The sequence below is a fragment of the Podarcis tiliguerta genome, assembly GCF_965153285.1.
Source record: "Podarcis tiliguerta genome assembly, chromosome: Z".
NCBI lineage: Eukaryota > Metazoa > Chordata > Lepidosauria > Squamata > Lacertidae > Podarcis > Podarcis tiliguerta.
In genome coordinates this window covers 29650783-29663654 of record NC_139553.1, presented here as the reverse complement: position 1 = coordinate 29663654, position 12872 = coordinate 29650783, and the positions used below count along the sequence as shown (strand labels likewise).

Sequence of the window (12872 nt, the reverse complement as noted above, 5' to 3'; positions counted from 1 at the left end):
GACAAGAGTTGTAACGATGAAACGTGGCCTGATAAAACGATCCCTCTCTGCCTATACTTGGGGTTTTCAACTTTTGACATTGAACGCAAGAAGTAACATAATGCCCAGAGTGTTCGATACAAAATGTTTTTCTTTCTGTCTTAATGGGCCTATGATTGACTACGCCACCCGTTCAAAAGAAGAGGCAAGGCAAAGCTCTCTGAAGGGCAGGCAAACAGCTGAAATGTATCGACCCCCAATTTCATTGTACACATTTTGTAAAGGCAGAACGTGGGCTGCAGATGAAATCACTTGCAGGGGTACAGGGGAAGAAACATGCCCCCACAGCTCTTGTTGAATGCAGATGTGGGTAAATGCTTAACCTCTGTTGAATTTGTTGAGGCTTAACCCACTTGGGCACATTCAGAACTACGAGGGTACTTTTACAAAAGATAGAAAACAGGAATTTAGAGCACCTGAGAATGAAATAACATAGAACCTATGAAGAGCAGTACTGGATCTGACCATAGGTTCATCTAGGCCAGAATCTTGCTGAACTCCTTTTGGAAAGCCCACCTGCTGGTTGAAGGAAGTAGCCTTCTTCCTACAATTGCTCCCAGGTACTGGTATTCAAAGGCATGGTGCAACTGAGTAGGGAGGTTGCACACAGCAGGTGTGGGGAATCTTCTTCAGGCTGCAGCACGCTTGTGGAAAGCTGCGGAGGGCTGCATTGTAGCAGCAGGTGGGACGAGATGCACACACAATAGCATGCTCTTTACCCACGCAGGCACAATGTTATTCTCATGGAAATAGAGACATGTACTTGTTTCTTTGCAATTCCACTCTACACAAGTTCCACATTGTTGTTGTTGTTATTTTAAAAGCCTTCCAAAATCATTTCTCTATTCTAAATGTGCATAGACAAAAGGAACTCAATGCTCCAAGAAGAATGCAAATAATGTTAATCCACAGCTGAACAGCAAGCCCCGCCTTGCAGTTTAAAGACCCAAATGCCAAATGCAACCACATCCCAAAAATTATGCACACTCAGTTGCAACATGTATGGGGAACGTTCTGCAAGGAAACGAGTTGACCTCCACCAGGACATTTTACCCTCCGCTTTGAACTTCTTTTACCAGTTCCTCTTGCAGAAGCAGATGCCATTAGACACTTTGCATAGCATCAAAACCCTTCTCCCTCTCAGCTGCTCTCTGCTGAAAAGAGGGAACAGAGGCCACTTCAAATTCAGCTGCAGGCAGCACCTGCACTAAGCATTCCTGCTACAGAGGTGTGTGTCAGTGTGTAGCTTGGCCAAGATGGGCTTTCCTCCCTAAGTATGGCTCTCCTCCCTAGGTAAACCCACCTCTTCACCACCGTCATTTCAGTCCATTTGGTTCCCTTCTCCTGCTGGACCAAATCTGTGCCACGACCCAGAAGCATAAGGCAAGCCAGTGTGGCATAGTGGTTAGAGGGTTGGGCTAGGACCTGGGAGACCAGGGTTCAAACCCCGCACTTGATCATAAAGCTCACTGGATGATCACCAACTCCCAGTTTAACTTACTTCACAGGGTTGTTGTGAGGCTTAAACGGGGAGGGGGAGAAGCCACTTGTAAGCCACTTTGAACTCTTTGGAGTGAAAAGGTGGGCTATATATAGAAGAAGAAAAAAATAAAATCAGTGAAGACACATACACCTTCTGTGTATACACCAAGCTGTGGGCCTTGGCAGCTGCCCATAAATGCTGGATGCCCCTGAACTAGCTAACTCTACACTTCTATAAAGGCCCCTTGACCTGTTTCATTCACTTTAAGTTACAGGTTATTAAATAGACATCCATGGGCCAAGTATCAGCTCCATTATGTATACTTTGATGACATGAGTCCATCTTAACATAAGAACATAAGGATGTAAGAAGAGCCTGCTGGATCAGGCCAATGGCCCATCCAGTGCAGCATCTTATTTTCACAGTGCCAGACTGGACGTTCGCAAGCAGGATTTGAGAATAAGAGACCTCTTCCTTCTTTAGTCTTTAGCTCTCTCCCCACCACTTCTGGCATCTATGGACTTACTTTACAGGGCTTTTGTAATGTTCATTAAGATTACACACGTAAAGTACTTCAAAGAGATGCACAAAATGAATACTAGGCATCGCCCTTTAACAATGAAGCTTTTTTCCGTTTCCATGTCATGTATGAGATTTCGCCCCTTCTCTCCCTCAATTAAAAGATTCTGGATACTAGCCCAGGATTAGTGCCAAAATAATACTGGAGCACAGGCTTTCTTGTCTCTCAAGAGCAGTAAAAAAATAAATAACCCCCGATCCAAATTTTATTAAAAAAAGACTTATGGGAAGTGGCCAGCCTCCCAAAAGAACATAAGAAAACCCTTACTGGTTCAGACCAATGGCACATTCTGTGCTCCCAGTGGCCCACCAGGATCCTAAGTGCTTGTGATTTCCAGCAACCAGTATTGAGGATAGACTGCTTATGATGCTGGAGGCAGTACACAACCATTATGACTAGTCGCTGTTGATAGCCTTAACCTCCATGAATATGCCAAGCTCTGCTTTAAAGCTTAACAGTCCAGAGGCCACCACAGCAACTCAAGGGAAACAGCCCCTAGGTCTGTTTGTGAAATACTTTTGAAACCTTAAATGCATTTACATCATGACCGTTTGCAGATCTTGTTAAAAGTAAGCAAAAATAGTCAGATAGAGGTGGGGGGAGGGGAGAAAGCAAATGGTTCGTCACTGGACGTTAAAACAAGGAAAGAGAAAATTGTTGTAAACATCTTTGAAAACATGAAAGGACGCATCCAACTAAGTTACACTCAGGGCAAACCCACTGAAACTAATGGAGCTATGTAAGTCATGTCCATTATTTTCAATGAGACTATTTTGCATAGGCTACCATTTGATAAAACCGTATTTTTTATTTTAAAAAATGGCAGGTGTGATGCAATGATCAGAATAAATGAATATTTGCTCCATGTTAAAAATCCATTATATATTTGCTTTAAAATTAAATTACCAAAAAAAGTGAAGATGACTAAAAATGGTCATTCTCCAGCGTCCATCTCTTTCTCATGTAATCTTTAATGGCCCACTTCAGAGAGGTTTTTTTTTTAAATGCTGTTCATTATTGGCTACATGCTATTTGACAAACTATGCAGGGCTACCTTTTACAAAGTGCAAAGTTTGCAAGGAACTGAAAATCACAAGCACGTTTTCGAAGCTCAGTTAGGGCAGCAACTCTCTAATTACAATTTGATTAGTAAGAAGGCAAAGAATAGTTACCTTTCAGAATCACCACCGACTGCCTCTCCTGCTCTCTGCAGAAAGGAAGAGGAGAAAAGAAGAAGAGAGTGACGTTTAGCATTTCGGGTTAACTGAGAAGAATGAAAGAGTTCCCGAATATGATCAAAGTTACATTATCTCCAAGAAAACAAGGAAGCAGAACAAACCCCAAACCACCACCACGGCTGTTCTAACAGGAAGGAAGCTGAAAAGTTGCACCCACTCTGAACAATGATTTTACACGAAAAATGAAATACTGACCGCATAACGTAGAAAAACCAGAGATGTAATGGAAATGCTTTTGGGGCCGTTTCATTTTCGTTTTTTATCTGGTATAGGTAATTTTCAATAAATTCAGCAAAAGGTCAAGCTAAGGCAATCTGTACACAGGCTCTCTTACAATTTTTAGTAGATACACATATCTACTAGTAGATACATAGTAGATACACACACACACACACACTCATAATGGCAGATTATATCTCTAGGGGTTGGGGAGCATTTCTTGTCAGGGAAATGGTACTATGGAGAAGGATTAACTTCCCCAGTATCACAATTTTGGTCTAAAAGAGATTCTTAATCTCAGTGTTGCGGGTTCAAGTCCCACCTTAGGCAAAAGATTCCTGCATAGCAGGGGGTTTGACTAGATGATCCTCGTGGTCCCTTCCAACTCTGTGACTATGAATCTGGCCCTCTTCTTCCCATAGTCCCTCCTATTATTATTATTAATTACACACACACACGTCTTGTCTAGTTTGGTCCTAAAACTGGCTTTTGTCTGCCACCTGGTTGTCCGTCTGTGATCTTGTCCAGACACTACCTGAGATGCTTTTGGTGTCACGGAATGTTCAGGATCATTCTCATTGCTATAGGGAAGGGACTAATTAGGAAAAGGCTAAAAAACTGAGTAGTGAACATTCACAGAACCCTAGATGTGGATGTGTGTCCCCATCGACTCAAGGAATTCACCCAACCATGTGGCCTGTATGAACACTGCAATGTAAATGTGTATGTATAAAGGTAAAGGTAAAGGTACCCCTGCCTGTACTGGCCAGTCTTGACAGACTCTAGGGTTGTGCGCCCATCTCACTCAAGAGGCCGGGGGCCAGCGCTGTCCGAAGACACTTCCGGGTCATGTGGCCAGCGTGACATCGCTGCTCTGGCGAGCCAGAGCCGCACACGGAAACGCCGTTTACCTTCCCGCTAGTAAGTGGTCCCTATTTATCTACTTGCACTGCGTGCTTTCGAACTGCTAGGTTGGCAGGCGCTGGGACCGAACAACGGGAGCACACCCCGCCACGGGGATTCGAACCGCCGACCTTTTGATCGGCAAGCCCTAGGCGCTGAGGTTTTACCCACAGCGCCACCCGCATCCCCTAAATGTGTATGTATACTCAGGTGCAAGTTTGCATCTGTATTGGCCATATGTGATTGCTTCCATGCACCAGTCTCCCTTGCTAGATGAAGTTAGTTAGAGTAGCCAACTTTGGAACAGGTAAGCAGAGGAAACTGTGTCAGGGAGAGTCTTCTGGGAGGAGAACAATTTGTAAAACATTTTAGGTGTCCACAGACGATGTAAAAAGTGTGCGGTGTTTGTTTGTTTTTCAAATTAGGAAAATGTTTCCCCCTGCCCCTTTCAAAGTTAAGCATGCAGGAAAATGATATAGATTTTGAAGCCAGTCAAACAGCTTGAAAGCCCAGGCAGACATGCTCTAAAAATTGTCATACCATTTGTCTATTTGCAAACACTGGGGAAATGTGTGAACCATTTTAAAACTGCACCCTGGGACTTTTGCAAGTCAGCTGTTATCAGTCACAACAGTGAATGGTAAAGCGCTTTGTCCCCCCGCCCCAAGATATGTTTTCAATATCGTAAGATTCTCGTGTGTAATAGCTGTTGCAGTTAGTTAATGTTGAGTGGGGCATATGGCTGAGAAGCATTGTGCACAATCCTAGAAATATTTCTGGAATTATGCAAGGGGACTTCTTATGTCTTCCCTGCAATAATACAGTGGAGGAGGAGCTCAGCTCTGGGTTGCCATCTGCTGGAGCACCAGATAGCTTATGGACCCTCCTTGCTCTGGCAAGTGAACAAAGTGCTAATTGAGGCTTTCAATTTTGCAATGAGAAAAACCAGTGCACAGTAAGGCAGAGAAGGAGGGAAATAATCAAGCAGAGGGTCAATACATCTTTCCTTCCCCCACCCCATGGAGTTCCTCCTTCATACTTGCAGTTTAAACAGTGACTTTTTCACAAGATTGCTGGCATTCCCAGCTAAAAGCTGCATTTCTGCCGGCTGAGTATCTTTTGTTAAAAGCTCAGTGTGTTTTACAGGTCGAACCTCTGGAACCAGGAAATGATGCATAGAATTGAAGTTATGCAGATTCTAAGAAACTTGAGTATTGTTCTGCTCTTTGATGTGTACACGTGTGTATATATAAAATACCGTATTTTTTGCTCTATGAGACGCACCAGACCACAAGACGCACCTAGTTTTTGGAGAAGGAAAACAAGAAAAAAAAATATTCTGAATCTCAAAAGCCAGAACAGCAAGAGGGATCACTGCGCAGTGAAAGCAGCAATCCCTCTTGCTGTCCTGGCTTCTGGGATAGCTGTGCAGCCTGCATTCGCTCCATAAGACGCACACACATTTCCCCTTACTTTTTAGGAGGGAAAAAGTGAGTCTTATAGAACAAAAAATATGGTAATAATGGATCAGTACAGGTGTCTCTGTTTTTTGGACTCTCCTTGGGTTCTTTGCTGCAGAACTGCCAAGGCTCCTGGCCCTCAAAATGTGCTACTACACCACTAGCAAGTAGAAGTTTAGTGCTCCTGTAGCATGAGACAAATGGTTAACCACTTTGAGCTTACTGAGGAAAGGCAGGGTTTCAAATATTCATGTGGGTTCCGTTTAAGAGCGGCAAGCAAAACAGATTGTAAGCAAGCTTCCCCCCGCCACAAAGTATATTAGATATGTTTATTGCCTGAATGTAAAATTGTGTAAACATCAACATCACATTCCCTTTTTTATTTCATGCCGCTCGGCCGTCAGCAACAGAGCACATGCTCAGAATGCAGAAAGTCAGGGGCAGACTTTGGTAATATGGCACCCTGAGCGAGGACAAAATTTGGCCCCCTTTCTAAATATTTCTCATTTTCACAGTAATTCCTTTTTGGTACAGTTGCTTTTTAATGGATCTTCTCAGTAGGTGCACACAAACACACAGGCACATACACCCCTTTCCAGATACAATGACATACAATTTGTACTGCAAAAATACAAAAGCATAAATAAACTGCAATGAATTAAAAGCTCTCCGAATATTAACATTCAGGAATGCTTTTATATCTAAAGAAAATTATTATTTTAAAAGTTTACTTAACTCACAATTCAACCACACATCAGTTGCTCCATTCGCCATTTCAATAGCACCGTTCACGAAACATTTACATAGCCATTACTCACAGCCATGCTAGAAATAGAATATGCCACTGGACTTGCCACAAATGTTCCCCAGTTTTCCTTATTTATTAGGTTTATCCAAAGATTTATGAATGTATAAAAAAGGGTATCACAGCTACAGTCAATAAATACAAAACTGGGATCTGAATCCTTTGGGGATTGAGAATATTTAGAATACACACACACACACACAATTTTTTAAAAGGCCAAATTTAACCTTGTTTTAAACATTTCATTAAGTGTATTTCTTCCCATTTCCCTATTCTTCCTTGCTCTTGCACACAATCACCAACTCTTAGGCTTGATCATGTGGAAGTACCAAGCCCCCATTTCACAACAGGTTGGGTGGTGACCCATTGGATATCATGGGTTGTGAAGACCACAATTTCAATTCCACTACCTTTTTTCCTTTTTGAAAACTAGAAATGATTCCTGCTGCTGAACAAAAGAGTCTGCAAAGGCTCCTCACTGGGACACTCCGAGAAGTGAAACTAAAGAGATAAAAGATGATTGCACCATAAATGTCTGCCCTGCTCAAACAAGCTCTTCTTAAAAATAGCTTGTATCATAGGGGTTAACCAAAGTCTGTCTTTCTTTTTAGTAGCACAACAGCTCTGGGCAAGAAGCTTGTCTTGTTCTGAGCCAACATACACTCGTTCAAATTGTTATTTAATTTTTAGTTCAGGGTGGGATCAGTTTGCAGGTACAATGGGTTAATGCTAGGCACCAGAGATTCAGTAACTTTAATAACTTCAATGGCTGTGCTGTGCTGTGCTTCATGGAGACTGGATCTGCCACCTTCCTTGGCACCCCCACCCCCATGCCACCTCTACTGCAGCCAGGAGGGGGAATGATGGAGTAGGACATCTTGATGAAGAGGACTCCAACTTGTAACATTTATTTCTTACATAAATCCACATTTATACCACATAGAACAATGTTCTCTGTCCATGTGAAATTTCCCAGTGCTTTCCACCTTTGTGCGATCCTAACACAAGACACCATAGGTTATATGCAAGCCAACCTTGTACACCAATGGGGCTGTATTTGGGTCTTGAAAACAACAGGGTTTGGTAAAACAAGCCTTATGAGGAGTGGTTGAGGGAGCTGTGTGTGTTTAACCTGGGGAAGAGAAGACTGAGAGGTGATATGATAGCTGTTTTCAAATATCTGAAGGGAAGATGGAGCACAAGCTTGTTTTCTGCTGCTCTGGAGGGTAGGACTAGAACTAATGGATTCAAATCACAAGACGGGAGATTCTGACTGAATGTTAGGAAGAATGTTTCTGATAGCAAGAGCTGTTTGACTGTGAAATGGACTCCAGAAGGTGGTGGTAGTGGTGGACTTGAAATGAAGAGGATCTCAATTTTGCACCTTGAAACCAACAGGTTTGTGTTTGTTTATGACTGACATTTTTAAGTATTTCACCTCTATTTTTAGCACACACACAAAAGTTAAAAGGAAGGGGGGTACACATCTGATACTGGTCATCAGATTTAATTACTCTGCAATGGAAGCTATGTTGTAGTGGTGATAAAGATCAATTTAGCCTGATTACTAATATGTTATTTAACAAAATCTATGAAATTGATATTTAATTAATGAAGGGTTGACACAGAAAACCCCACTTAGCTTGAGGAGTACTTCATCACTCAAGTAGTGCTGCTGAATCCAAAGGAATGGCAAGCACCACCGTCCTTCAAGATTTCTACACCAAGGCCCTTAATTATAATCATTTTTTGACATTACCTCCTGATATCATATTAATGGGCTGACGACACAGAGCACTTCATGTATTGCAGCCATTAATTTGCAATTCACGAGCTGTATTAATTTGGAGGCATCTGCCGGAGAGACAGTCAAAATGTCTATACAAAACGAACAGCCTCTGCTAAAGTGTTTAGCAAGCTGAGGGTGAAAATAGATGCATATAAGATAATTAGTAAGAGCACCTCTCTGGATTCAAGCAGCTTTGAAGGTCTCATCCCATGTGGTATTCCTGGCTGAGTAACAGGTTGCATTCTTTAGTCCAGACATTAATACATTTAATCTCAATACAGTGCATCTTGCAAAACCAGATTGTGTTTGGGACCCAAACTATGGTTGCCTGGTGGGCCACCCTGTGATGAGTGGGAGGTTAAAATCCTGCTTCTGTGGATAACTGGCAGACATAGCCAATGCAAAATTGAATTGAACCTACTCCACTCATCATAAAGTGATGATAACTGACTGGCAAGTGGGTGTGTTTGGGGGAAGTGGAATTGGACCCCATGGGCCCAAGAGCCAGTGGCTCCCCACCCGCTGACCTCCTACTCAACTCCCTGGTCATCTGCTGGGTCATTGTTTAGAGCTGAGTCTTCTGGGACATCTCCCTCCTCCCAAGCAGACACACCTGCTTTAAGAGACATCTGGTGTGAAGGCCTTCAGACTGCCAAGTGAGTGTTTCTGCGCACACTGGACTTTGCACCTTTACCCCTCTCCCAGCCTTGTGGTCTGGGAGTTGGAAGGGAGGAGAATCAAAGGTTGAAGCAGGGATCAGAGAATGCTTGAGCGGTTATCAGGGGCCCAGGAAATACATCCAAAAGACTTGGAACTTCTAGGGCCTTGCCCAGCCCTCTAGAGCAGATCTGGGGAGAGTGCATGATGTGTGCAGACTTTGGGAAGGGTGCAAGTGGAAATCCTTGTGTTGAATACCCCCCACAAGGTAAATTTCAGAGCCTTGAGTGAGGGGAAATTGGGGCAGAGGTGACTTGAAGGATTGAGTAATGAAGAAGGGGGGCTTGCTTCTGAGAGTCCCCCCCCCCCACCTTCCAGTGATGACACCCCTGCATGATTAGCAGTTTAAAGCAGAGAGGGCGAAAGAGGCAGCTCAGCAGCAGGCTTTGCAAACCATTCTGGATCCCTGGGAAAACAGGGAGAAAATTTAACCAGCACCCTGCATTTTCTTCTCAATCTCAAAGATAACTGCGTGATTGTAAATGCACGCATATTAGATCAGATTACTTTTGTAACGATGAGAAGGGATTTCCATGAAACTCTGACAGTCAGACATTGCAATCTGATCAAATAGGATTATCCGCTGCTGCCTCATAGCAATTTCACTGTGAAAAGAAAAGGGAAGGGGTGGGGAGAGAAACCCTATCTGGTTCAGATAATATACTCAGCAATGTTTCACCCCCCCAAAAAAAGAAAAAGCAATGTATGGATTTCTTTTTTTAAAAAAGGGAAGCTGAATCCTGGAAAGACAGAGGTATTATGCACCCCAAGTTCTTATGTCTGGGAGATGGAGTTCTCTGGATGGGGTTGCACTCCTCTGATGTGGCCAGATGTGGCTTTTGGACTTAATTTCTCCCTCACCCCTAGTCAGCACTGAAGGCTAATCAAGAATACAGGCACACACCAGAGCTGAAGAAGACCTTGTTGCTCAAGCAAGGCTCAACTAGAACAGGGAGTTCCTGTCCAAGAGGATCCAATGGCCAGCCTGGCAGACGGAGTCAGTCCAGGGCTCAAAGATACTTCCCTAAGAAGATGCCACCTGCAGTTCAGTGAGAGCTGTTCAACAGTGGAACAGACTCAAGGTGGTGGACTCTCCTTCCTTGGAAGTTTTTAAGCAGAGGTTGGAAGGCCACCTAGTTGAAAGTCCTGCATTACAGGGGGTTGGACTAGATACCTGGGGTCCCTTCCAACTCTACAATCCTGTGATTCCATTATTCGAATTCCTGGACCGATATTATCAAGGGACATGCAAATTAAATCAAGAGGTCTGAACTTGGCCCAGAAGTATATGGGCAACCATTGCAATTGGTTAAGTACTGGAGCTATATGCTGGTAATATGACCTCACGAATTAGCCACCACATTTTGCACCAACTGGAGGATTCCAGCCTAGGTCCGACATACAGCACGGATGGGGATCCTGTAGCCGAACAACATTTGGAGGGCCACAGTTTCCCCATCCATGTTCTACAGAAAATACACAAAAAATGATTCACTTTGTATTCATTACTCAGATTGTTGTGCGATCAGTTTAACCTGCCAGTTGCCCCCCTTCTGCTTGCCTAACAAATGAATCAACAGCTTTTTCTCATCTTGTTCTCTGAAACTACGGTGTGAACGATCACTTGTCCAATTTCACTCACATCAATTTGCTGCCTATGAGACTCCTGACATGTTGAAACTTTCAAAGCTAACCTCTGCTTTAAAATCCATTGGCTTCCTGGGAAGAAAATGTGTCAAGGAAATGCTTTCTAATGGATTTTTGCCTTATTTGATGGGGGAGTGGGGGCAACCTTGGCTTTTTATTCACCAGCACAATCTACTCAGCTTTGCTGTTCTAATTTTCATACCCATAGTGCTAATACAAAACCTTGGTGTTTATCTAGTCCTAAATGAATAGAACCAAATTTAAGTGATACATCCCAACTGGCCAATTCTGTAGCGAATTCTCCTTTTGAAGTTCATTTAGGTCAGTGATAGAGTGTTTGAAATATTCTCCCACTGCTTTCTGAATGTTGCCATTTTCAATATGAGGTCTGCACCCATTTACGCTTTTATCATTCAAAACAATTTTGAATAGCTAACTATCGGCTCCCTCTCTCTTACACACACACACACACACACACAGCAATTCATGCAGCCAGGAATGGTTTGAATATTCCTGACAGGCACTGCAACCCATCATCATCAAGAAAGATGCTTGTTCAATACTATGGGTGCTCCATGTAAGAATTTGTGGTACTCTATCTATTAGAGCTAGGTGCTGACCAGCATCATTAATCTTCCAACTTTGCTGCTTTACCTTGGGTTGAAGGATTTCTCCTGGGAGCGATTCTGCTGTGGCTGTACCAGCCTCCATTTTTCTTAATTATTCCTCTTGTCATGTCTCTAATACATCTAAGAGGACAGAGGCAAATGTCCAGTCTCCTTTGCAGAGCAGAAATATGTCTGGAATATGTTTCTCATCAGCAGGGTGTTATCACACAAACGTTACAGGTCATGTCATTATCTTCTAGCTTAACATTCAATAGGGTTTCCGAGTTCAAGCCGGGACTCTTGATCATTTTGCATGTGAATCAACACAAAATCCACCAAGGTCATACAAACACACTCTCCCTCTCTCTCTCTCCTTCCAACCGCCTCCCTGAGGTGTGCTGCCTGTGTGATTCAAAAACTGTCTAGGGATCAAAGGACATGGGTAATCTTTGCTTGGGAGCTGACACCTTTGATATACAGGCTTTTTAATTCTGCTTGCATACAACTACACTCGCAACAACCTCCTGTGGGGAAATCTATTGCTTCAACTCCGGCACCAGACTATGGTATAAATGATTGTGGGAAGTCAGTGCAGTGCATAGAAATATAAGCATAATTAAAATAGTGCAGTCAACATAAAGCTGGCATCATTGCAGAAATGCTGCAAAGACCATGTTTTGATGTTGAACCGCAAGGGTGGGCCAAATGATTTCTATTGACAGCACACACTTTCAGGTAATCTGTCAAGGGTGCATGCTGACTATGGGTAGAGCCAAAGTCAGTGATGGGCAAGATTGCAGCAAAATGTGGGTGTGCCTACTCTACCCCTCCTTTCCGTCCAGCAGGCTGCTATTTCTGATCGATGTTAACCAACTTTGAGGGAACCCTGAGATTTGCAGAAATACACAAAATCTTTGGAAACAAAATGCAAAGGAAGAATCCCTTACCTTCCTCAAAAAACAACAGCCCAATGAGAACTAGGTTTGGTTAATGGCTAGAGAATGCTGACTGTTGATGGGACAGTAACATGGACAATATTTTTCCTTTTATTTAACAAAATGTAGTGACCACATGGTTGTTAGAAAAGTGTGAGAAAAACATGAAATAAAATTGAAATTACCAATAAAATGAAATTACCAATAAAAACAGGAATTTAAAACATTCAAAGGATGACTGAAATCAACAATAGCTAAAGAGGAATAAAACTCATGCAACTTCTACGTGTTTGGATAGGCTTGTCTAAACAAAAATGTTTTAAGCAAGCATCTGGCTGATATCAATAGGCAGGCAGTACCAAAGTCTGTCAAACTAAAAGATCAATCCCTTAGAACTGTGGAATGAGTATTATGTGGCACCTGTAACTGTATATAATATCCTGAGCTCC

General features: G+C 42.8%; 1 protein-coding gene across 4 annotated transcripts in view; it reads right to left on the bottom strand.

The window, feature by feature from the left end:
• Positions 1 to 12872, bottom strand: part of LOC310669448 (connector enhancer of kinase suppressor of ras 2-like) — a 314320-nt gene that overhangs the window by 63756 nt on the left and 237692 nt on the right. For all 4 annotated transcript variants that reach the window (XM_083423485.1, XM_083423484.1, XM_083423487.1 and 1 more), the window contains one exon: positions 3275 to 3309. In XM_083423485.1, coding sequence (XP_083279611.1) covers positions 3275 to 3309 — 35 coding nt within the window. The remainder of the gene's footprint in view (positions 1 to 3274; positions 3310 to 12872) is intronic.